This window comes from Natator depressus, chromosome 26 (genome assembly GCF_965152275.1).
Source record: "Natator depressus isolate rNatDep1 chromosome 26, rNatDep2.hap1, whole genome shotgun sequence".
NCBI lineage: Eukaryota > Metazoa > Chordata > Testudines > Cheloniidae > Natator > Natator depressus.
The window spans coordinates 4,282,547-4,308,531 of NC_134259.1; the positions used below are offsets into that span (position 1 = coordinate 4,282,547).

Genomic DNA, 25,985 nt, shown 5'->3' on the forward strand with positions numbered 1-25,985 from the left:
AGACAAACCCAGCTGTGTTTGAGTTCACTAACAGACTTTTGAAAATAAATTTAAAGTTACATTGGATTAGCTAAGTCCATATGCAGAAAAGCACACGTTGCCTGTTGCCTGAAAACCATAGGCTGGAGAGACACTTCAAAGCCAGCCTATCACACTCAACCCTTTAAAAGGAAAGTATGTTAATAAGGCATGCAGCTCAGGCTGTGATTGGTTGTGTGTGTGGCTAACAAGCTAGAAGGGGGAGGCTGCTTCTTGTCACTCTAAGCCTTATAGAAATGTATCAGAGAGTAGGAGACAATCCCTAAGCAAGAGCTGCTTGTAAATTGCAATTGTAGGATCTAGCAAACTAACAGGCCCCTGTTACCCAAACCATCAACTTTCCTTCTCTGCAATTCTATCATTATTTGCTCTGGGATTTTTCTTTTGTCACTTACAAACCCACCAAGCCTGTTTCCTGGACTGCTGGTAGCGAGAAGAGAGCTCTTTCCAGGGCTGCTAAACTCCCCATCCCCGCAAGTGAAAGGATCCTCTTCTCTATTTCTCTTTTCCTTGCAGGACTTTGGGACTCATTGATGCACCCATTTCAGTGGTGTAACGGTGAGTAGCTGGTTGTGTGTGTGTGCGTGCACGTGTGCTAGTTGTGTGTGTGTGTGTGTGTGTGTGCGTGCATGCATGCAAAGTCTCCTTGTATTGAGAGAAAGTGGTTCCCCTCCCCACATGGACACCAGCTGTGCCCAAGTTCATTGTATTACATGGTGGGGTGGGAAGCTGTTCCTATTTATAAAGGCAGACTGACTCTGTAAACAAAATCCAGAGATATTTTAAAGAGATAAAAAAGTCTGTCATTTCCTTACAGATCTGGAGTGGGAGAGATCTGCTGAAGCATGTGAGATGCAAGCTCAGGCTTTGTTTCCACTTTCCTCTTTGTGTTTAAAGCTGGCCTTGCTAGTGATTCATTTTTCCAGCTTTATTAAGTTAAAATGTATATATTTCCCACTCACATTGTTAAATTTACTTGTTCATGTCGATCTGAGATTTTTTTCCCCTTCATCCATTTGTGATTGGAGTTTATAGTAAGAATTTGAATGTGGTTAATTTTAATATTGTTAAACAATTACTAAGATGAGCCAGTTCATTCACACAGCTTCCATTAAAAACAAAGCTGAATATGGTATTGCTCTTGAAGCATTTAGCTTCTGTTGTGGCTAATAAAGATCAGCAAACCCCCCCCAGCCACCAAATTAGATTTGCTTATACTGCTGCTTTTTATTTTCCTTTACCAAAAAAAAAAAAGGGGGTCTCTGTTGTCTTTAAATATCAAAGTACCTTTAATACAATTCTAAATAGTTTTATAGAAATTTTTTAAGTTTAGTTTTAGAAACTTTTTATTCCTTTTCTGCTGTTTTCCTAGTCTGATTCCTCTCTCTCCTCTTTTTTTTTTTTTTCCTTTTTCTTGAGAGAGAGATGATGTTGTGGTTTTAATAGCTAGCAGATGGTAAATGCTCTTTGTATGTAACGTGGTTAATTACAAGAAGAATCCTTTCTTGGACCTACTCAGGCTGAGCTTGGATCAATTATTTCAAGAGGCTTTTGTTCTAAGCCTAGTTTGCATTGCGTTTCCCCCTCCCTTAATTGTATATAGTTTCATGAAATTTAACTAACACATGTCACACACACAGTCGATTGGCCATGTGCTCAAAGACAATAGAAGGGAAAAGGAAGGGGAGTGGGGAAGAGAATCAGTTTATTTCAAGTACAGTGAATCCTGCTTAGCTCCAGTGAATAGAAGCCAATTACTAAATTAATTTGCCATGCATTCATTTCTGATGCTGCTTATAATGAAATTCCCCCTTTCAAGGGGCCACAAATTGGGAATAAACCTGTTAAAAAAAGGACTCAAGACAGGGCCTTGTATCTCCACTGTATTGTGCTAAACATACAAAAGGGACATGAAGACAAAATCAAGTATATTCGTGAGTTTTTTATAAAAATAATAAACCATTTTTTATGACTAAGTAGTTCAAAATTGTGCTGGGAATTCTATCATTAAACCATAGTTGAGTAACAAAGGTCAGTTTTATTTAAATTTCTGAAAGAGCTGCAGGCTTTGAAGTGAAATATAATGCAACCAGTGGCTTCCTCTTCCATAACACCTCTTCATATACTGCCTGTTCTCATGCAGCTTTGGGGACAGGAAGCCAATGGCCTTGCCATATGTTACGTGCCAACTTGTTCTGAATGAATGCATTCTCTTTAAAATAAGATACATATAAAGACATCAGAGAAAAATATTCAAACCTGGGTGCTTAAAATTAGCCTCCTACATCCATATCTAGGCTCCTAAAGAACAGAGACTGGGATATAGTTGTTCTGAGCACCCCCAGCTCCATTGGCTTCAGAGGCTGAGGATGCTTGGAAACGCTGAAAACTAGACCACTCTTATTCAGGAACCGAAGCATGGATTTAGGAGACTAATCTTAGGCAGCTTGGTTTCTGAATTTTGGGACTACTCACGTGCTTAAAGTTAACCATGAGCATAAGTGTTGGCAGGATTGGGGCCTTGGTGTGTGAAGCCTAAACGCTGATAGACAAATTGACCTTTCAACGTAAATAAGGTTTGTTGAATATTTTGTAGCAGCTTGTGCATGCTACAGTTAACTTTTGAGTTCCAACTTCCATTATTTATTTATAAATATATCAAATATTCTGCTTCTTGTTGAACTATTTACAGAATACTGAATTATATATTTATATGCTGTCAGAGAGAGAGATACTAGTGGGTAAATGAGAGTCAAACAAGCCACCTACCTGTAGCTTTATGTGGAGGGATGCCATGACCCCCATTGTGCACTGCTTGGTACAGAGATGACTGGTTTGGGGGAATGCACGTGTTTAGAAGTCTTCTGACATCAGAGCAAGAACTGCAATGGATGTTGCATTCTGTTTACAGATGTGGAGCGTGTACCTTTTTTACTGGGGGGGTGGGAGTGATGTTTATTTAATGACTGGCTGAGTTTCTGATTCATCTCATTAAACAGTAAGTGGGGTGAGGCTAGCTCAAAGGTCTCCACTTGCTCAAAGCCCTGATTCTGATCAGTGTGGCTGGACCCTGGCATCTGCACTTTTCCGGATGGGGCAGTGCATGCAGACTCTTGCACCCAGCGAAGTCAATGGAAATCCTGCCATACCGCTATAATTGCAAACGTAGGCCCCCAATCCTGCAATGGTTCTGCTGTCCATTTCTCATCTGCAGGCCTATACATGTCTGGGGCTAAAATCATTGTCACTGGGATTGCTCGGGAGTGAATCTGGCACTTAGACTCTGTATGATCTCATGCCTAAATACGTGCTAGCAAATGCAAATCTTGTCCTTGACAAGTAACTTTGAAGGGACAGCGTCAAGTGCTGTTTTTTCTCCGTAGTTTCCCTCTTAGAATCTCTTGGGGGGGGGGGGGGAAGAAAATTTCCCACCTGTGCTAACAAGTTTGGTCTCCTCTAACCTCCGCAAACAAATTTTTATTTTTTAAAAATTCCTTGTGTTGCCTTTAAATGTTGAAAATTAGCATGGCTTGTCTCATTGCATCCTGGTTTGTGAGCCAGGATCTGTCAGCACAGCTCTGGGAAACAGATTAGATTGTTGCTGTCTGCTCATTGTTTTTGTGGTGGCCCTATACAAATGTAAGCTTTTCCTCCGCAAAATGGAGCAGTGGCTTCTACATCATGAGGGGAGCTTTCCTCATCAGAGGATGATTGGTTAAAAAAGTTCAAGTGCAGATCCTGTCTATACACAAACATGCGCTATTTTGCTTAAACCGATGCAAACCCCTACGTGAATACTCTTATTTCGAATTAAGAAGGGTTTTGTTAATTTAATCTTAAACCTAAACCTAATCCTAATTGATTTAAGATAAACCTAAATAAATCACTCTTAAACTGAAATAAGAGTCTACAAAGGGGTTTGCACCAGTTCATCTAAATTGCTTTTAAATTGGATTTACGTGAACCAACGTAGGTGTACATGTGGACAAGGTCTTTGTCTCGGCTAGAATTTAAAGGCATGATGTTTGAATTAGGAGGAGCCTTGGTGATTATTCAACTAGTTTAGCATGTGTCAAAGCTTATGCTGCCTCGGCTAGGCTACACTTTTAGAACTTTACCTAACGTGCTCCAACAATGCACCTTTAAAATCGGAGTCTAGATGAAGCCTAGGACTCTAGTTTGCTGTTGGAAAGGGACACTACCTCCAAGTCTGGCTGGCTCCCTTTCTGGCATTTCTAACTGGATCTCTTGGGTTCTACATGCCTGTTTTTAATGATACTTGCAAAGTGGGTGCATCTAAAATTAGCTGTGTTGTGGCTGGAGAGCACGCTGGAGAGCAAGGTCCCCTTCTTCCTTCAGAACAGGAGTGGGGGGATAGTTACTAAGGTTTTATTCTTTCTCCTTTCTCTCCTAAAATTTCCCACTGTGGCTACTGTAGTTTTGACACCCACTGCTAGTTCCAGTGAGAATCTTAGTTTAGAGGCATGCGTTCCAACTACGGTGTCACTCATCCTGCTTGGAGCAGGTCTTGATGGCAAGGTGGTTAAATGCCAGCTGCCGGTGGTGCCTTGTGCACCCTAGTGTTCCCACTGCTGCTGCCACCAGTGGGAAATGTTAGGAAAATAGTCAGTAGCCAGAGCATGATTCTCCTATGCTTGTCCCCAGGCATGGGGCCATACTGGAACCAGGGAAATGTGCTCCCAGAAGCGGAGCTTCTGTGCAAGGGTGTGTGTTTATCGACATGTCCAAAGGGAGCAAAGGCAAGGTCCCATCTAGACTACACATTGGAACAACGTTAGTATCCGGTCCCCTGACTCAGTTAAAACTAGTGTAGGTGAAGGCCTGCTGGGAAGCTCACTTTGACACCATTAATGCTTAAGAGCTCTCTGAGGTCTGTCTGGGCTTCATAAATAAGAAGCCAGGTACTCCTATTATTATATGGACTGTCCTTGCCTAGCTCACCCTGTCTTTGTATGCACATAATCAAGAGCCCCTGTAGCTGGCTTTCATTTCTCTTTTCTCTCTCGTTTTGAGTCCAGCTCTGGGCCCACTTATTTATGATGAGGATTTCCCACCCCATCATAAATGAGTGATTAATTAACTACTCAAGAGGCTTGCTCATAAGTCCAGATCATCTTTAGATGAGTAATGATAACCTGCCATACAACTAGGCCGCTTGCAACTGCCCCAGGTGTTTGTTTTACATTGTGCAGATGCAAAAAAACCCCTTTAGAGTCACCACTTTCAGGGTTCAAGGCAAGAGAAGCCATGAGCTGGGAGTTTCATACTCAACTCCCCAGCCAGAGGGGAGTCCAAACTCTTTGAAGTCTGTCTGGAAGCATGAAAACAGGAGCTGAACACATGGCCTGATGTCACTTGCCCGAGATCACACAGTGAGTCTATGACCGATCTGAGACTTGAACCCAGATCACCTGTTTCCTAGTCTAGTGACTTTAACCATATCCTTCCTCTGAGTCGCTAATAGATCTCAGACTGCCAGAGAGAGATACTTCATATAACTGGGTAGCAAATTCTGTCTGAAAATCTTTGACAGAGACACTCTCAGGATTTAGTGGCTAGCACTTTGCAGTAGGTGCTAAAAATAGCTCACTGCTTCAAAGTAGACTTCTGCTGGGTTGTGTACTTTTATTTTTTTTATCCTGTTTCTTACGTATGCATGGCCCATTATTACCATCTTTAGTCATTACTGTTTGGGGGTGACTTCTAATGGGCTTTCCTGTATCCAGTAACAGCTGCCCCACTGCCTGCAACCCAAGTGAGGACTCTTAAGTTAAATATGGCCACAATGGGTACCACCATTGTGTCATTATTTTTGATGGGTGATTTAATCATGTTTTGATAATTTCTGATTAGTTTTGCTCAGAACAGTGAGAAGAGATCACTTCTCTCCAATCTCTTTTCCTGCCCCTGATGATCTAGAGAGTAGGATGTTGGCAAATGTGGAGTATTGCTCTATTCCAGTATGGCAAGAGAGCTTATGATCTTTTTCAGTCCAACAGGAAGTGGCAAAGGAGACTAGATAGATGATGTATTTTCTTCTGATACAAAAAAAAGGCAGGATATTGAGTTAGATAGGCCTGTCCCAATATGATAAATGCTGTTTCCTATTGTAGTGGAACAGATCACTGGTCTATATAACCCAGTATCCTGTCCCCTCCCATACAGGAACAGATCACTGGTCCATACAGTCAAGTAACCTGCTTCCTGTCATACCAGATTTGATCACTGTTCCATCAGGTTCAATGAATACCCAATGCTTCAAAACAGTGCAAAAAAGATGCCCTATAAAGCTCCTAGCTAGCAGTACACAAAGGTGATGGTATATGGAGTTTCATTCCTAACCCATGGAAGGTTCAGTTTACACCCTGAAGCATGAACTTTGACGGCCCTTATCTTGATTTGTATCATTACAAATTTTAGTACCAAACATATAATTATCCATCTAGCTATAGTATTTGGCTCTGACCCTCCCTGCAGCAGCAATGTGAGTAGCGGTTGCAGAATCTGGTCTTTGAAGGTAAGATCTTTAGGATAGGAACCTTGTGTTCATGTGTTTACAAGCATTGTGCATGCTTACTGTGCTACCGAACTAATAAATACCTCCTATGGGGGGATGTCTGGGACTTCAGAATAGGAAGAGCTGAATGTTGTTGAATAACTACTGTTTAATTAATAATACTTCCGTAGCACTTTTCATCCCAGGATTGTCCAACGCTTTATAGCTGTTGATTACACAACCCCACAGTCCTCCTCTGCAGGTAGGGAAGTGGCATCATCCCTATTTAAAGGATGGGTAAAACAAGAGGTGAGGTGACATGCCCAAGTTCATACAGTGAATGCGTCGAAGAACAGGGAGTGGATTCCAAGGGTGACCTCCTGGTTCCACTGAAGTCAGCAGGCATTTTGCCATTGAATTCAAGGGGGCCAGGATTTCACTTCAGCAGCCTGGGCTCCCAGTCCCCTTCTGTGCTCACAATCCCTCCAAGAGATGGGACTAGAACTCAGGAGTCCCAGCTCACAGACCCCTCCCCATTCACTAGACACATGCCGCTGTCTCCAGGCAGCTGTAGCTCCGCTTCTCCATGCCTCCTGCTTTGCTCCTATGGGAGTCTGGTTTGGAGGGAGATGGCGCTGCTTTTGGAGCATGCAAAGCATCTCTCCTGTGACTTCTGTGCTCATGCGCCACTGTCCACAACTCCACCAATTGCCCTGCCCCTCTCTGTTTCTAATGGCAGAGGGGAAATTTCACCCTATTATCAGAGGCTGCAGGGAGGGAAGGGGGATTTAATTGGCTGTAATTAAAGCCATGTTTCTCTAGGAGGATTTTAATGAGATTCAGCAGAGCAGGGACACAGGGTGCTGGAGCGGAAAGGGGAGAGGAAGAGGCACTTGAGAACACAGATGGGGCCTCAGTTCAGAAACTGCTGTCCTTTTAAATTCCCATTTGAGCACGATCTAAAATGAAATCAAAGCTCCCCTTTTCATTTGGTCAGCATTATTTTGAAGTACAAAGCCGGTGCCTTTTCATGGCAGAATCTTGTTTTTTAACAGCTTCCAGGGGAGTTAGTCTGCACTGGCTTTGGGTTTTTTTCCCCTGCATTCTTCTCTTTGTTTGAACTGCATCTCTCTCCCCACTCCTTGAGAGGGTTGGGTTTATAATCCCCTGCTTTACCATTGCCCTCCTACCAGAGCCTGCTGTGCCCCATTTAGGACTCCTGGGCTGATGCCTCTGGAATAGTAGTTGTGATTTTGCCATTGGCTCTAGTCCCAAACTAGATGCATCCCTGGTGGGTCCTTTGAGTTTCCAGAACCTAAGGAAACAAGCCTATGAATGTATTTGGATAGAGAAGTAAAATCCCATCCTACCCTCTAGCACCAAGATGACCTGCAGAAGGATTGCATTGGTCAGTGTATCTGGGTACACATGGGAATATTGGGCCTAATTCAAAGAGCACTGAAGTCAATTGAAAAAAATCTCCTTGACTTCAGTTGGTTTTGGAGCAGGCCCATTGAGTGTGTCCCCACTCCTGGCTTGGAAGCAGAAATCTAGTGAAGGATCTAGTCAATTTCCGTTTCTGGCTCTTGTGCGCTAACACACGGCTGGAATGACACATGCCGACTGTCCCTGTTTTTCAAGCATTTTTCTACTGTGCCCTTGGACTAGGAAGGGAGTTTGTGTATTTCTATGGAGATAGAGAGTATGTGCTTGTCTTTCTTCCAAAGCCTGGCTTCCTGGCTGTGATGCTTTTAGTCCAAGATGCTGAAGGAGGATGATCATTTTTATAAAAATCAGTTTCCCCTGGGATTGAGAAAAGCATAGGTCAGAAGCAAATGGATGGTGTCCCCTTTGCTCCTCTTTTGACAGCACCTATGACAGAGAAGCACTCACCATTCTGCAGGACTGCACTGGAGCGTCTGCACTGTTGATGCAAAACTAAGGCCTTTTCTACACCAGAGGTTTGCATTGATTCTAGACAGCTGTGTAGCCGCACCAGTGCGAACCCTTCGTATAGACAAGCAAAGCTGCTGTTTAGCTTGTAAACTCTTTGGGGCATGGACTGTCTCTTTTTTGTTCTGTTCGTACAGCACCGAGCCCGGTGCAGCCCTTGTCTATGATTGGGCCCACTAGGCGTTGCTGCAATACAAATAAAAACGAATAACAATAATATTTGCACTGGTGCAGCTAACCTCTGCAAACTGGCTTTTAGCAGTTTATCCCATCTAAGCTGGGGGGTTTCACCAGCTGCTGAAATCAGGGCAAGTCTCCAGTGCTCATAAACCCAAAGATTGACTTGCAGAACTGAAATCTCTGGCCTTGGGGGTCAGGGGGAACGTGCTAAGAACAGTGTCACACCAAGAATCCAGTTGAGGTAGAACAAAGGTGGCCTTCAGCTAAGGCAATCCCCAAGGAGCCCTAACAAGTCTCGAGTCTCCCGAGGGAAGATCTCCGGGAGATAAAGGTATTGCGTTAAAGATGTGGCAATGGCCATAAAAGAGACTTTGTAAAGAGGACATAGTAAGGCTATTTCTTTTCTCTCTCACACACTCATTCACAGCTCCAGAGCAGGGTCCTTCATTCTACAAGACACAATAAACTTTCTGCAGTTGGACTGGATCCTCTCTAGTGGATGCTTGTGTCAGAGCAAGACTCCCGTTTGCTCTTCTGTGGCGGTGTTGGCCCCACAAGGCTAATGGGAGTGAAAGCATACTTTGAGGCAGTGAAATCAGCCGTGAGGACTCAGACTAACGGGGAGCAGAGAGGTGCTCTGTGAGCAGAGGCCATTCTTACATAGGGTATGCCTGCACTTAGGCTTGGCAGAATTTGATTTTTATTTGTTTATAATTTTGACAGATAAGAATCAATGGCTGATTTTTAAGCTTTTTTTACCCATTTTAAATTTTCACAATTGTGAGAAATTATGGTGGGGGGGGCATCAGAACATTCTTTAATGACCATCGATGTTGAGATTCAAAACATTAAAGCTTTATAAACTGTTAAAACACAAATTGTCGACGCCACATGCCAAAAAATACAAAGTAAATCTCTTTAAGTCAATTCTGACCCGTTTTTACTATTCATTCACTAGTCCATTGGTAACCAGCCTAATTCAAAAGTCTAGGTCACTGGATTTTAACTCTAATAATTTCTTAAACAGGATTTTCTTACTTTGCCTATCTAAATTAGTAGTATTATTGGTGGAAATAACTTTTCTTTGGTTTGTATGTGGGCGATGAAATCAACGTTTACCTATTTTTTTTTTTTAATCTAATCCTTCCAAACCTGTGCACACTGCAAAAAAAAAAGAAAAAGGGGGGGTGTTCTTAACTGGGGTTAGCTAATTCAGCTTAAACTAGCAGTGGAGACCTGACAATACGGCTTTTAACTCAGATTAGCAGCTCAGGGTCAACTCCAGGTTGCCCTATAGGCTTAAATTTGAACTGGTAATCTGGTTTGCTGTGTCTTCACCGCTGTTCGCTATCCCAAATTAAGAATACCCCTCCTTTTGCAGTATACCCCTCCTCTTAGTCACTTTCTTCTGCATAGCTACCCATTATGGTGCATGATGTGTCTGAGGAGAATCCACGAAGGTATCTGTTCAGTGGCTGGAGCCCAGCTTAGCTAGATTCCCTTCCTTCCCACTAAGGATTAAAGCCATAACCATGGTGTGATGGCCAACACCTCAGGAACTGAAAGGCGATCTCCAAAGCTAGAAGCATTAATCTTTACACCTTGAGTTAAAGAGCCAGGCTGTCTAGCTGGGGGATGTAACAAGAGGAACAACACAAATGCTACAGTGGGTTACAATTGCGCTGTCTGTGCCCCAAGCAGAGAATTTGGGGAAAGAGAGTTGCATTTCTCTAAGAAGGGTAAATTTGATCTTCCATTTTCTCTGTTCCATTCTTCATTCTAAAGGCTGTTTCTCTCTCCCCAAAGGATGCTTCTGTGGTTTGGGGCTGATTTATACCAATAAATCGTGCACAATGCCTCCCATCACCTTCCAGGATCTACCGCTGAATATCTACATGGTCATTTTCGGCACCGGCATCTTTGTCTTTGTGCTCAGCCTCATCTTCTGCTGCTACTTCATCAGGTGAGCTAGGGACCCAATGGGCTCTGCCTGCATCTGGCTTGGAGGATACAGGGGAGCCTGTCTATCAGATGACCTCAGGGCTCCAGCCTGGGAAAGTTTCACCCCCAGCTGCTTTTTGGGTGGTCTAAGGGACAGTAGGGCCCGGGGGACCAAGTGGAATTTTTTTAGGTGAAAGCTGAGAGTCTCACATAATCACATGTCACCAGGAGCTGGGTCTTGAAGAAAATCCTGAGACTCATGATAAAATCCATGATAGTTGGCAACCCTGACTCAGACTAACCCTGACTCAGACTAACTTACCCTTGTTTTAAGAGCTCCCATGAAGAATCCTAGCAACCTCAAACTCTCACTGATCACTGAGCCTAGTGGGATCCCACTGGGGTGAATCCCAGACAAACCCACTGAACAGCCCCACTGTATGGAGTCACTTTTATATACATATAATACAAAGATCTATATGTTCCTTTGTCTTTCTGCTTGGCTACCACAAATGCCTTAAATGTTGCATTAGCAAATTTTTCCTCCAGCACACAAACACAGGAGTTTGTTATCGTAGGATTGCTTACGAGCCCTGCATTGAGCGCTCTGATTTGTTATTGTAGGGTTGCTTCTGAGTGCTGGGCTGTTGCAACTGGTGTTTTGCTTTAAAGAGCCCTCAAACGTATGGTTTGAATAAGACCAGTGAAGAGCTTCATGGGCTTTGCAGACCTTTGTGTGAGGGGAAAATACACCATTGGCTCTGCTGACCTCCAAGTCCCTTTAAGGAAGCAGAAGTAACACCCTTCCCATTGCAAATTATAACCGGAGGCTGTTGTATACCTCATTCATACCGCAATCATACAGTCATTCTACCACAGTGGTATTTAGGGGTGACCCCTTAAAAAATACCATCCCTCCTTCCCCACCCTTGTACACCCTGTAATCTGCTAGGAACCATTTGTCAAGAGCAGTCGCTCCAGCTCTCTCCCCGCCAAGGAGGAAACAATCAACTGCTTGCTAGACGCAGAGCTGATTTGTGTTTGGGGTTACAGAGCCAGGGAAGGAGGAAGAGACCTGCTGCAGACCTGACCTCTGTGTTGACATGCACCAGGGGAATTCTGCAGATGGCATCATCAGAGGATCTGGGACTATTTTTAGAAGCTTTGACTAGCCTCCCAGAAGCTGCCTGTCGCCTCCATTCCTAGTCTGAGATCTATTATTTTTATTAAACCTATTAGAATAATTTCATCTCTTCTGTGTCGCTAGAGCCCATCCGTCTGCCTTGAGCGTCATGGCTGGTCATGGTCACAAATCTATGAGCATTAACCCCATGTTTACCCAGGCCTGGCACTGCTGGGAAAGCTCTCCATTGAGGAGGGATGGCGTTTGGGAGGAGGGCTGGGAGAGGACAGCGGGGGAAATAATCTGGTAGGATTGAGGGGATTTTTGCCCCAGCAAATCAAGTATCAAAAGCAGCTTCTGAGCAGCAATTTCCCTTCCACATATGGAGGCTTCTGTTGTCATCTGGTCCTTCCATGTGTCACCTTTTGGAACAGCAGCTGTTAATTGGCCCAGTACAGTTTCTCCTGCTCCAAATAAAGCCCCTCCCACCGCCGAGTAATATGATGGGGAGACAGCAGAAGGGAAAGGGTGTTTTCCAGTATGGACTACCAGGCAAACTCACTTGCTCATGCCCAGAACAGCATGGGGAAAGACTGGGTTAGTGGTCTCAGTCCAGGCCTGAGAATCAAGACATCTGGACTTTGCCACTGTTAGACCTTGGGTAAGTCATTTAGGCCTTTTTTTTTTTTTTTTTTTTCCCCAAAAGTAGCCTCTGATTTTAGGTGCCTCCATTTTTGGCAGCCCACTTTGAGATCTAAGCTGCATCTGCGCTGGCAAAAATGGGACAAGGAACTCCCCCCTTCTTCGTACCTCCACCCAGGGTAGCCACAGCAGACACGGGAATGTGGAAGGGCTTGGGCATTTTCAGCACCATGTTGTCTAGGCCTGCTCTGAGCCAACTGCTTGCCGCTGCCTCTCTGCTGTTTATGTCCATAGCCTGCTGGGAAACATTTGCCAAGAGCACTCGCCTCGTTTCCCCAAGGAGCAAACAATCGACTCCCTGCGAAGGCTCCGAGCCAAGCCAGGATCCTGGTCTCTGCAGGGCTCCATCTAAGTAAGGGAGTTGGACTGAGCAGAACAGGAAGGGGGGGCGGTATTATTCAGGTGACCGAGCAAGACTGATGTATTGTTTATAGGGGAAGGGGGGAGGATGTGTCTTTTCAGTACCCTTCCCTGTGGAAGAAGGCTATTTTTAAACTCTCGAGTTTAGCAGCAACTGGGATTTCTAGAAAAGTTTGAGTGGGTTGGTGAAAAATTGAATTCATTACCCCACAGCTGGGCCCCACCCAGCTCTGCTAATGCACTTCACTTCTACCCTGCAGCAGCCCCTGCTGTCCCAGTCCTGAGACCCTGTCCAGCTTGACTTTGCACCTTCCTCCTGTTCTGCAGCCCTTCCATCCTGGGCTCCCCCTCAGCTTCCCCAACTCTGCTAGTGCCCCTCAATCTTGCAATTGTAACGTGCTGTGTGGGATGGATCTAAAAGAGTCTGTCCTTTGCAAGGGAATGACCAAACCTTCAGGAAACCTAAAGCTCCCCGATAAGAGAGGGGGAGTCAGTCCCCTCCCAGTACCCCGTGACCTAACTCTGCAGCCTTTGGCAGTGTAATATCTGCCTTTTTGCCATGCCCCATAGCTTCTGGATTCTGCAGTGGGATCTTGTTGGGGGCAGGGAGCACAGCAGCTGCCTCTCACAGGCTCAGATCTGATGCCCACCCTGCCAGAGAGACCGCTGTGGACACAGTACCCTTGCCCCGTGCTAGCTCATGCCAAGCAGCCGTGCCCTGCCCTGCCCTGCTCTGGAACTTGTCCCCCACCCTCAGCTGCTCCCTCGCTCCACTGATTTAGTTAATATTATTAATTATAAAAAATAAGCTGTTGGGTCTGGAGGAGGCACTGAGTGACCTGGGTTTTTTACAGCTTGGATAATGAGCCTGGTTGTCTCTCTGGCTTGCACGCGTGGGGCACTGGGGAGGCAGGCTGCCCAGGAAATTGTTCTGGTTGATAGTAAGCCATTCCTGCAGCTGTTACTCCCCTCCTGCTTACAGCACATAAAGGATGCTCTGTATGTGTGAGGGGCCCTTCTCAGGCCTCTGCTGTCTAACATTCACTTGGAGGCTGGGAATGAGCTGAGATTCTGAGAGAGAGAGAGAGAGACATGAATTCCAGCGAGAGGAACCACAGAGATAAATATACAGCCTCATGCCAGCCCCAGCTTGCCAGTCATACACACAGGAGATGGCTCAGTAAGAACCTCCCATGTGTAACACGCTGGCCAAGTATGTGCTGTGTTCCATCCCTCCACCCCATGTCTGGGCACTATAGGATAACAGCCCTGCTGTCAACCATGGGGAGGGGTGGCTCTTGCACATGTAGGGACGTGGGGGTTTATTTTCATTTTGTCAGCAGTGATTATTCAGCAGGGGGAAGCCAGGACAAGCCATAGAATCCCGGCTTCTGTATCCAGTTAGAGCAGTGGATGGGTGATCCTGTGACACTGGCTCCCTGAACAACTTGAGGAAAGCAGCTACTCTGACTTCCTGGGTTCAAAGGGGGACTGCAGATGTGCGCAATGCTCTGTGGTCGGAGAGCAGTGAGGTAACCCAGCCCAGCTGTAATACAGACAGGTGCGAAACAGGAACTTGTCGAGGACCAGGTGCTGCATCCTGTCCCGTCCTCTGGGGAATAAAATCCCTCTGCATAAATCAAAGCAAGAGAGGAACACATGGGAAAATAAAACAAGTTTCTGGGTAAGCTGGGAAGAGCTCTTTGTCCTTATGGGGATGGGGCATGTGTCTTATCTGGCCCTACCACACGTTCTCACCCAACCATCCTCCCTCCCTTCTCCCAGAGTGTCTATAAGCCAGGCCCCTCCCCATCTGTGGCTGGGCACAGCAGGCAAACAGCTTGCAAGATGCTGGCAGTGCTCAGGGAAGAGAAGCACAGCTTATAGACACAGCTCAGTTGCTGGGGTAACAGACTTTCCAGGCTCCTGCGATGCTCAGCATAGATAGTGGGAGGGTATCCCTCAGCCAAGAGGCTTTTCCATGAGAGCTTCATCGCGGTGGGACTGGGGGGTGATGTTTCCTGAGCCAGGGGTGCAGGAGAAACGAACAAAGCCATCCGCTGCCTGCACTGGGTCAGGGATCTCTTTTTGTCACCACCCTGTGTAACGTCCCACTGGAGTTTTGGGACAGTGCTGCCTCCCCCTCCCCTGCTCCCCCATCAGACCGAGGTTGGGGCCAGGCCGAGCTGCTGTTGACAGGTCAGCAGAACGCTGGAAATACAGTGCTTCCTGGAGCGCTCACTACTTCCTAAGTGAAACAATTGGGGCCGCAGGCTGCATGATCTTATCGGGCCCCGTCCTCTGGTTCCTGCTGGTATTTTGGGAGATGCTGTGCTCTGTTTAGCAATGAACTTGCTGCCTTTGGACAACAGCAGACTAGTGTCCTGAATAAATACCCTCCCTGCAGCAGTGTGTGTGCCAGCTGCTTTCACTTGCAGAGGAGTGAAGGGAGGGACGTTGTCTCAGTTTTATTTGGATCATGGACAGGCCTGGCATAATGGTCCAAACACAAATCTGGGAGCTGGGTACACATGAGTTCTAGTCCCACCTCAGAAATGGCTTCCTGTCTGTGGCCTTGGATAAGACACTAAGGCCAAAATTCTCCAAAGTGACCACTATCTTCAGCTGCCTGTTACCGGGTGCCCAACTTGAGACACCTTGGGCTTGACTTTGGGTTCTAACAGCTCTAGCTGAAGTCAGTGGGAGATGCAGGTGCTCAGTGTGTCTGAAAGGCACAAGCCATCTCAAACTGGGGTCCCCAACATGGGAACTCCGCAAATCAGAGGAAGCTTTTGAAAATCTGTGTCCAGCTTTATGGGTTCCCATTATGAGTGCTCAACACTCTACGACACCCATACGTCTCACTGTTCCTACCTGATGCTTCTTCCCTGAGTGGGGTTATTAAGTGCCAGGGTGAATGTCTGAAACACTTCATAAATGCTACTTAATTGTTAAATATGAATGCTGAAAATCTCATCTGATTTTTTTTTTTTTTTTTGGAACTGATTTAAAGAAGTGTAGGAATTCTTTTTTTAAAAAATATTGAATATACGGTCAGTGAAAAGTTCTGGACTGACTGCCCAAGAGTCTCTTATGAAAAGGCCCATTCACTCTAATTGCAATGTACTTTGCACTATGAATAAATCTCTGTGGGTTGGTGTCCCTTAATAATAAGCTTTGTCCTTTATTTCCTTGGTCGCCCTTCCAGGAGGAGCTGGAAGAAGGGAGCTCATTCTCCTTGGTTTATTCAGTTCTTGGCTTCTCTGCTGAAACCAGAAGCCAGGGGGCCATTTAGTGAGAAACAGGCCATGTTTCTTTTTGATATAGGCACCTCAAGGTGGACAAAGGTCACCTCTTAGAGAATCCCAAAGAGCCTTCAGGAGGTGATGACTTTTAGTTGCTGATGGTCATGATTGAGTCTAATCTTATCCAATTATAGAGCCCCAAGCCAAACTCCCCTCATGCCTCTTGTGCAGTTAGATCAGATTTGCATCAACAATATAGCTCAGCAGAGAAAGCAGACTTGTCTCTGACCTTCTCATTGTCCTGCTCAGGCTTTGATGGCCTTTCCTGGTCCTCTCCAACTGAAAATTCCCATATCCCACAAGATCACTGGAATCAAATGAAGGGCAGAATAAAGGTGGTTTGGGTGTGACCTTGGGCCCACATCCTCAAAGGTATTTAGGCAGCTAACTCCCAAAATCAATGGGAGTACCAACCTCCTAAATATCTCTGAGGATTTGGGTCCCAGTAACTGTAGTTGGTTTGGGTCTGAGGGGGGATGGATGGTGTGTGTCTGTGGGGATGTCTGTGTGGGATGATGTATGTAGGCTTTATGCTGTATTTCCTTAGTTTTATGAGCTTGAGTTTTGCATTCGAGTACCTTATCAGCCTCAACTGGCTTTCACAAAGCATGTTTTATGACAGAATATATTATTTTTCCTTCACCAGCAAACTTCGGCATCAGGCACAGAGTGAAAGATTTGGATACAAGGAGGTAAAGTGTGGCTAATTTCTAAATATTTCGGTATGGTTTCACGGCAGGCCTATGATATTTACAAGCATGTAGATTAGTGCTAGTGAGGGGAGGGGATTGTGAGCCATGCACTTTTCTATGAGGAGCTGGACTGACACCAGAAAAAGCCATCATTGGGAATAACTTGAGGTCACTGCTGACCCGGAGCTGGATTTGAACAGATAGCTTGACCTTCGTTTCTAGAGGCAGGGTCTCAGTACAGCTCTGTTGTTCACAAGAGGGTGAAATTCACCCCTGAGTGGGAGACCAGTGCAAGGCCTGTGAGCTTACCTCCCAGGCCTTCAGAGTAGAGACGCAAGTGGTGCATAGGATCTGAGAACCTACAGAGAACAGAGCTGAGGCATGGCTGCATATTGGGTCTGAAGGAGAATGCCCAGGGTGGTTTAGTGCTGGGCTCTCAGCTTGGAGAATGCCACTGAACTGAATAAAGAGCCAAAGCAAAGCCAGTGCTGGGAAAAAGCCAGTCAGGATTACAATGGGAATCATATACAACAGGGGAATAGGCCCCAGGCAGTCTTGCAGGGGAAAGACCAGCCACTGCAGAGGCTCTTTGTCCAAGGTCAAATGTCCAAAAGGGAGCAAAAGGATTTTATTTCTGGGGAGGAGAGGGAGGGACTGTCACTGCTGGCTGGAGTCAGGAATGTGCAGGGCAGGCCTCTCCACAGAGCTCTGCCAATGCCCCTCAGTGCTGACCTGCTGCCTGCTCTTCTCTTCTAGGCCTGGTCTCCCCCACATTGCTCTGCCAATGCCCCTCAATCCTGATTTGCAGGTCCCTTACTTTCCAGCTCTGGGAGCCCTAGAGTTCCTAAGTCCTGCCTTGCTGTTCCATGCCAGGGCTCCCCACACACCGCTCTGTCAATGCACTTCAGTTCTGACCTGGAGCCCGCCTTGCTCTCCCAGTCCTGGGGTTATCCTGAGTCGAAGCTCAGACTGGCAGAATTGTGTGCCCGTTATTAGTTAGCACTGCTGCTACTTGTGCACTGCCTGCTCTCTGGATAAACAGAGGCCTTCTGTCTCTAGCACTGTCAGGCTGACAACTTTCACAAGCACAAAATTTGCTTAAAAATAACCACACCAGTCATTTTGATAACTGCTTCTGCCTCCTTCTTTTCCCTTTTCTCCCACAGGTGGTCTTGAAAGGTGATGCCAAGAAGTTAAATTTGCATGGGGTAAGGACAGCCTCCACTCTGATTTTTAACCTGAACAGGCCTCATGGGATTGCTGCCCCCCTCTAAGCCCCTTTTCTTTCTGCTCTTCTTACCTGAAGGATAAGAGAGAGGTCCAGCAGGACCTGAGCCCTTATGATAATTTCGCTGCCTGGGAGCAGATGCCTTTTAACGAAACTGGTATCTTGTAACAAGATGGGGTTTCGAGGTCAGACGAACATTCACTAGCCCAGAGAGCTCAGCTTACCCACCTGGGACTATCACTGAGTCACTGTGTGACCCCACACAAGGCCTGTGTCATGCTGAGGATGCTTTTTGTGGGTCATTTGGGTGGCTCTGGGAGACAAAGATGCTAGGTAGGCCCCTACCTGTGCCAATGCAGCCTGTTATCAGTGAGCAAGCTTCCCTTCCGAGGGCTGTTTGTTGGCTGTGTGAAATGAGATGCCGAGGGAGCAAAAGAGAAGCGGTGCTGGTGATGGTGTGCGGCTGGTTCCGTCTGGGCTCTCTGGTGCCTGTGGGTGTGATGCTTTGTTCTGCAGGCTCATTTTCTCCCCCCCCCCCCTTTGTCTCCCCACAGCAGACCTGTGCCGTCTGCCTGGAAGACTTTAAAGTGAAAGATGAGCTGGGAGTGTTGCCATGCCAACATGCCTTCCACAGAAAGTGAGTAGCTGCCAAGGACAGCCCAGAGCCTGCTCTGTGCCCCCAGCTTGGCCCAAGGCCCAGTGTTCAGTTATGCCTCTCATGCCTGTGATTGGAGAGAGGCCCAGCCCATGCCTCATACAGCTCCTGGGTGGTAAGGGGCCCATGTCTGGTCCTTTCCCCTCTCAGGATGGCAAAGATGCCCAGAGCAGCTCTAAGCCAGCTGGATAATAATGTGCACAAGTCACCTGGCTACACCCCTTTGCCTTCTAGCCCTATGCTAACCCAGCTGGGGAGCCAGGACAGACTTCCTCCCATCATTAGGGCTCAGCCTGTCTTTGCTTTGGGGATTCACATCTCGGCTGGGTGTAAACTGGCCAGGAATAAATTTAGGCTGCACATGAGAAGATGGTTTCTAGCCACCAGGGAGTGAGGCTCTGGACCAGCCTCCCACTAGGAGCAGTGGGGATAAACAGTGCAGGGCTTGTTTTAAGATGTTGGTAAATTTGAGCGGGATTATATGATGGGGTTGCCTGCGATAGCAAAGGACTGGACTTGGAAGACATGGGAGGTCCCTTCCAGGCCTTCGGACTGAGTTTCTAAATCAGCACTTGCAGCTGGTCCCCTTGATTTCTGCAGCCCCCTCCACTGCATGAGCGGGAGCAGGGAATCCAGACTCCAGGAAGGGACAGATCCCTGTTGGAACACAGAGTCACTGCTTCCCCCTCTCCATGCAAAGCCTGTGTTCAGAGAGAAGCACTGACTAGGGAAGGGTGAGGTGGGAGATCTGCCTGGGACTGTCCCGCTCCTGAGCGCCAGGGAGGAACAGAGGTAAAGCTCTCTCCTACCTCTGGAGCCTTCTCACACTCACATGCTTTGGGATCCCTGGATGAGGGGGCGGGGCACCAGGGTAACATACAGCAGCATGTTGATAAGCAAGGGAGAGAATGGGAGGCACATGGACAGCTGGGCAGAGAGAGGAGAAATGACTCTCTTCCCATCTGGCTGGGCGCGTGCCAGTTGCAGGAGCCTGCTGGGTTGCATGGACCCATGATACCATACGTGGGAGGAAAGCAGTGAGGAGGGTAGTGGGCTCAGGGAGCTGGCGAAGGACACCTCTGTCCTAAATTCACCCCCTCCATCTCTGTTTCTTGGCTGCAGGTGTCTAGTGAAATGGCTGGAGGTTCGCTGTGTCTGTCCTATGTGCAACAAGCCCATCACAGGCCCCACGGAACCCCACCAAGGCATTGGGACACTCCTGGATGAGCTGGTGTGAGGGCCTTTTTTCTCCCCCCGTAAAGCCTAACAGCCATCCAGACGGACCATTTCCTGGTGATCTCTGCACTTAACCCCTCCACCCACCTCTCCTGTGGATTGCTAAGCCAGCAGCCCGTGATACCTCCTGCCATGGGCATATGGCCCCCTCGTAACCCTTGGGACAGATCCATTGCCATGAGCGCAGGAGGAAAGCAAGCTCCGTCCCTCGTGAAGTACACAGAGGAGGAGGGGTTGGCCCAACTCTGGGGTCATTGGGACCTGAGCGTCAAACTGCTGATGCATGAAGGGCCTGGGAGACTTAATTGTGCCCCTTCCTAGCTGATCTTGCATGGACGTCTGATTCCTTGGCACCAGGCTTCTGAAACTGGATATTCCTCGCAGAGACCACCCCGTTCAGGGTGGGAAGCAAGGCAGGAGCCTCCTCCCCAACCCCCCAGGGACGGTGGTTCAAACCTACCTGCCACTGCTGTTCTTAATAGGTTTACTATAACCCTCTTTCAAAACCAGAACTTACATTTAGGGCCTTAACTCTTCCATAGGTCCCTTCTAAAGGCCAAAGCTTTAGCTCTACTACAGCCAGCCAGGAATTGTCCCCTGACTGCTGGAACCACAGTACTGATTCTTATCTGTGGCCCATTGATGGGATCTCTTTGTCTTAAAAAATAATAGTCAGTGTTTACATAGGGCCTGAATAAAAACAGAAGCCACAGAGGGCATGTCATGACTGATTAGATCCTGTTGGCAGAGCTGGACTGTTGCAAGAGTGGGAGGGGTGTTTAGGGAACCACAGCTGGGGGGCAGGGAAATGCCCCATGTTGGACATTAATATTCCTTTGTGTCAGGCTAGCAAGACCTTTGAGCAGCTGGTGGAGATGGTTTGGAGATGTTTCAAATACAAAGCAAGTTTTTCTTTTGAATTATTTTTAATTTAAACTTGGAGGCTGTTTGTTCTTATTTTGTTTTTAAAGTCACCTCTCAGAATTTCCTTCCAGCTCAGATTGCGCAAAACAGTAAAACCGCTCTGAAATATTCTGTTTTGTATGTTGAAAGTGAACTGTCACTGTTTGCATAAGGCAGAAAGTTTGGGGAGAGGGAGGGGCTGATGGGTGGAAAATCCAGTCTGGATTCCCCCACCTCCTCCCCACTATGTTGCACTGTAAATAATATTTTTGTATGTATTACTTTCCTGACTGTCTCAGGCTTCCTACACACCCCTGAGGATGGGGGATGGACAGTTTTATGTAAAACAATAATTAAACTGAAGACATCTCAGTCTAAATTGTGAATGTTTGTTGCTAGCAAGGTGGGTCTGGCAGTAAGTTCTCAAAGCATAAAGAAGTGTCTTTTCTTTGGACACACACTAAGTTGTGTGATTGGGGGGTCCTCCATAAACATTCACATTAGAACTGAAACTAAGCCTGGGAAATTTCAGGAATATTTCAGAGTTTTGAGGGAATAAAATTAAGAAGTTAGAATGGAGCAGAGAGAGTGATCAGCACAAGAAACTGGGAATCAAGGCTCATAGGTTCTGTTGCTACCTCTGCCTCCTTGATCTTGGGCAATCCACAACCTTTCTCTGTCTGTTTCTTCTTAGGTAAACTGGCAATGATACTTATCTCACAGGGGCACATGAAGTGCAATTTGTTAATTGCAGTGAGTTTGCAGATGGGAGGTGCTTTAGCAAAGCCAAGTATTCTCCTCCTGTATTTTATTGGTTTTGGTGGTTGTAGTAACAGGGGTAAGTAACAATAAGGCATGCTGCTGTAGGGCTGTTGCTGTATTTACCACTGTGTCATAAAGACCTGCTCTAAGCAGCGTTAAATGACAGTGATCAACACACCTGCAGCCTGGTGTCTTCAGGAGCAGCCCCACACTAGTGAGTAACTGGTGGGGCTGCATCATTGCTGGTGGCACCTAACATGGTTAACATAGTACTTTGGATGCTGAAAATAAGTTAACATCTAGAGCTGGTCAGGAATTTTTTCACAATGTTTTCACAAAAAAATCCCAATTTGTCAAAATGAAAAGTGTTTGCAAAACTGTTGGGTTTGACAAGGCACCTGATTCACAAAAATTGTTTTAAATTGAGATGAACAAGGTCTAAATAGGACATTTAGACAACCTGAAATTTTCATTTTGAGAGTCAATTACTTCCCATTAAAAAAGTCAAATTTAAATTAAATCTGTCAATTATTGAAATATTTCAATTGACCAGATCTAAAAAAGATTGTTTTCAGAAATTTGAGATGGACTTTACCCCAATTCAGCACAGGAAATTTTTTCAAAAATATTAAATTCTCAAAGAACAGGAAAATGGATTCCTGCCCAGCCCTATTAACATGTACATCACAGGTAAAACTCACTGCTGTGGGATATTAAATAACTTAGGATGATCTAGACATCACTTGGACATTTATTTGAATAAAAGCTCATTGGATATGACTGAGGTCTGTACAATCATGACTGGTGTGGAGAAAGTAAATAAGGAAGTGTTATTTGCTCCTCATAACACAAGAACTAGGGTTCACCAAATGACACTAATAGGTAGCAGGTTTAAAACAAACAAAAGGAAGTATTTTTTCACACAAAGCACAGTCAGTCTGTGAACTGTTTACCAGAGGATGTTGTTAAGGTCAAGACTATAACAGGGTTCAAAAAAGAATTAGATAAGTTCATGGAGAATAGGTCCATCAATGGCTATTAGCCAGGATGGGCAGGGATGGTGTCCCTAGACTCTGGTTGCCAGAAGCTGGGAATGGGCTACAGGGCATCAATGGATTACTTGATGATTCCCTGTTCTGTTCATTCCCTCTGGGGCACCTGGCACTGGCCACTGTCAGAAGACAGGATACTGGGCTAGATGGACCTTTGGTCTGACCCAGTCTGGCTGCTCTTATATTCTTAAACTGCAGTGACAGTGGGAGGGACAAAAATGCATGGGTTATGAATCCTCATTCTTCAGACCACAAGGTGAATACCACTAAGGATCAGTAAGAAAACAGAGTTTAAGCACAGCTACTTGTTTCCAGCCCCACCAAAGGATGTTTAAGTCTTGCAATTCATGAGCTTGCATAGGTGGTCTGCTCATGACACACACACAAACACAGCCACAGCATGAGAAGAATGGACGTGTACAGGGATGCCTCACCTGCCACCCAGTGAGTGTGTGTTATGTTTTGATCAAACATCATATTATTTCTCAGGTAGATCTGTTTCCCTGAGCCATGCAATTAAAGCCTGACAGATGCTTCTCTAACTCTGAGTCCCTAGGTATTTCTTGGGCCATTTCTCTAGCTCTGAGTCCCTAGGTATTTCTTGGGCCATTTCTCTCAGGCTAGTAAAATCAGAGTTTAGTGGCTGATGGATAAATTGCAGGGACATAAAATCTGTACCTCTATCCCAGCTCTGTATTCCATCTTTGTTCTCTGGGGCTGGTGTGACAGGAGAGACTAAAGGGGCCATGGGGCAGAGATCATTTAGTCCTTGATGCACAAAGCATTCCAAATACAGCTCTGTAAACGTATTGTTGTGAGATATCTGGCAATTTTAATAAGAACGTTCACTTCATGCATTCCCTACTGCCATCTGTCGGGCGCAACAGGAAAAGTCACACATCAGACACAGGGAAGGAAGTCTGGTTAGCTCAGCAACTACGCCACTTCCTTGGGATTTCTCAGTTGCCTGGCATTGTCCCAAAAACCTATCCAGTAATTAGATACGATAGTATTTCCCCTTACATCATCCATCGATAGCAAAGCATCTCTACTGAGGAAATTAAGTATTGTTATCTCCACTTTACATACAGGAAACTTGGCTTCAGATGGCGAAAGTAACTTGCCCAATTGCAAAGCAGGTCACTGTGACAGCTGAAGCTCTCAATCCAGAAGCTACCAATCCAGACTCTGGGTAAAATTTTCAAAGTGTCTAAATCCCAATTCGCTAAAATAAGTCACCTTTGATAATGGAATTTAGGCAGTTTGAAATTTTACACTTGGTCTGGTACAGTGGAGGCAGGATTCCTGAGTTCTATTCCCAACTCTGCAGCTGGCTTTTGAGACTACAGCCAGGTCACATCTCCTGTCTATAACAGTTTCATAATTAGCAAAGAAGACTACATAGCCACCTACATAAAGTTTTGAGGTGAATAAGCAGAGACTGTACTCATATATTGTTTTCTGTACTTATTTCAGAGGAAACACGGGGATTCTGTAAGTTAGATAAAAAGATGCAGTGTCCTGATAAAATAAGACCTGTTACCTCAAGGCATAACAAGAGTTATAGTCAGCCCTGGTCATAAAAATGACTTCTGCAAATCCAGGGCATGATTTTTTTAAAATGACTAGTCATTTTGTACCCAAAGTTAAGCATACAAAATACACCCAATTTCTCCAAAAGCAAAAATCAACCCCTTTAAAGCATGTCAAGCTAGGCACCCAAAATTAGGAATCACACTTGAAAATGACAGGTTTCAGAGTAGCAGCCGTGTTAGTCTATATTCACAAAAAGAAAAGAAGTACTTGTGGCACCTTAGAGACTAACCAATTTATTTGAGCATGAGCTTTCGTGAGCTACAGCATCCGATGAAGTGAGCTGTAGCTCACAAAAGCTCATGCTCAAATAAATTGGTTAGTCTCTAAGGTGCCACAAGTCCTCCTTTTCTTTTTACACTTGAAAATATTGTCCGAAGAGCACATTATACATACGGTACAAAGAGCATTACCATCTGTTTGAGAGTATTTCTAGAGCACCCAGTAGCACTCTGGCCACACATACAAAAGGAAACAAAACCATGCCAAAACCTTGCCTTTGTGTAACATTTAACAACTCCGCACACCGATTTGGAGCCTGCCAGCCTCTCTAAAGACAAAGTAACACAGAAGCAACAACAGAACACGTGAGCACCACAGCGCCCCCTCTAACTCACAAGGGACTTGCCCCCCCCCCCCGGCACGCCCCGAAACTGCATCCCCCCCAGGTTCCGGTCAGATGGGTTCTGTGCCCCGTCGTAACAGAGAAGGACGGCACATCTCACACAAGCGTGTGCAAACCCCATTCATCACACGTCAGAACCTGAAGGATCAGCCTCGCGCTGCGGCGCTCGGAGGGGCCAGGCCACGCCACCGGCTTACAGCTCAGGGCGAGCGGAGCGTGCCCGCCCCCCAGCCCGGGCTGCCCCTGGATTCCCCTCCTCCCGCAACGAGAGGCGGTTTTCAGCCCCGTCCCGCTCCAGCTGGCCCTTATTTCCCATCCGGGCCCCCGTGGCGGGGCAGGATCGGAGCCGGAGCCGCCGGCTCATTACGCATGCTAATATATGCACCTCCAGACCCCGCCTCCCCTCCATTCCGGCGAGCGCGGCTCGCTCTCCGCCTTTACGGCCGCGCTGTGCCCACGTGGAAGGGAGGGAGGGTTTTGCGACAGCGCTGGGAAAGGCAGGGAGGGCGGCGTGGTTTCCGGCAGTTGGGGGAAGGGGGTTTCCTGGGGAGCGCGGGTCCCCCAGCCCTGGGCTGGAGGGGTCGTGGGGTCTGGGCGCCGTGCAGCCCCGGCAGGAGCTGGGTCTCCCACTCACGCCCGCGGGGGGCTGCACCCGGGGTGGGGAGGGGACCCCTTGCCCTGAAGAAGGGGGGGCACCTGGTACCCCCACCCTGCTGAAGGGAGATTGCCCCTCCCTCTTCTCAGGAGGAGACTCAGTGCCTTGGGAGGGGCTCTAGCGCCCCCCCCCCCACAGGACGGGGACCAGGACTGGTGATTATAGCGCCCCCCCCCGGTAGTTTTTCTGTACCCAGGGCAGGGCTGGGCACGAGGGCCCAGTGGAGGGTGGGAGGGTCTTTTCCTTCCCCTGGTGTTGAAGACATTTCCTGGGGGGTGCCAGGCTGACCTGGGCGAGTCAGGATGCAGGGTTAGGATCAGTGTAGCAGAGGGAGTGTGGTCAGGATTTAAGGGTGGGGGGGTTACACTGGCCCCCCCCAACTGTAAGTCGAGGGGGTGGAGCCAGGGGTCAGTATAGGGAGAGGCGATTGGGGTCAGGGTGTGGGGTCCATCAGTGAGGGACAG

The 25,985-nt window shown here is 46.8% G+C and overlaps 1 protein-coding gene and 1 non-coding gene across 2 annotated transcripts; one reads left to right on the forward strand and one right to left on the reverse strand.

The window, feature by feature from the left end:
* The first annotated feature begins 264 nt into the window (after positions 1-264).
* On the forward strand, positions 265-22,278 carry RNF122 (ring finger protein 122). The gene is made up of 6 exons (XM_074939947.1): positions 265-597; positions 10,496-10,652; positions 16,767-16,812; positions 17,979-18,020; positions 18,595-18,677; positions 19,818-22,278. Exons 1-6 carry the CDS (start codon positions 573-575, stop codon positions 19,930-19,932), a joined length of 468 nt encoding a protein of 155 aa, XP_074796048.1. The 5' UTR covers positions 265-572; the 3' UTR covers positions 19,933-22,278.
* Positions 22,279-24,914: 2,636 nt separating this feature from the next.
* LOC141978337 (small nucleolar RNA U13) lies at positions 24,915-25,013 on the reverse strand. Its single transcript, XR_012636373.1, has one exon. It is a non-coding gene; the product is annotated as a small nucleolar RNA U13 (small nucleolar RNA).
* Positions 25,014-25,985: the final 972 nt, after the last annotated feature.

Coding starts and splice junctions, on each gene's coding strand:
- RNF122 (XM_074939947.1), top strand. CDS start 573: ATGCACCCATTTCAGTGGTGTAACG. Junction 598..10,495: donor CCCATTTCAGTGGTGTAACG/GTGAGTAGCTGG, acceptor CTCTCCCCAAAG/GATGCTTCTGTGGTTTGGGG. Junction 10,653..16,766: donor TTCTGCTGCTACTTCATCAG/GTGAGCTAGGGA, acceptor TTCCTTCACCAG/CAAACTTCGGCATCAGGCAC.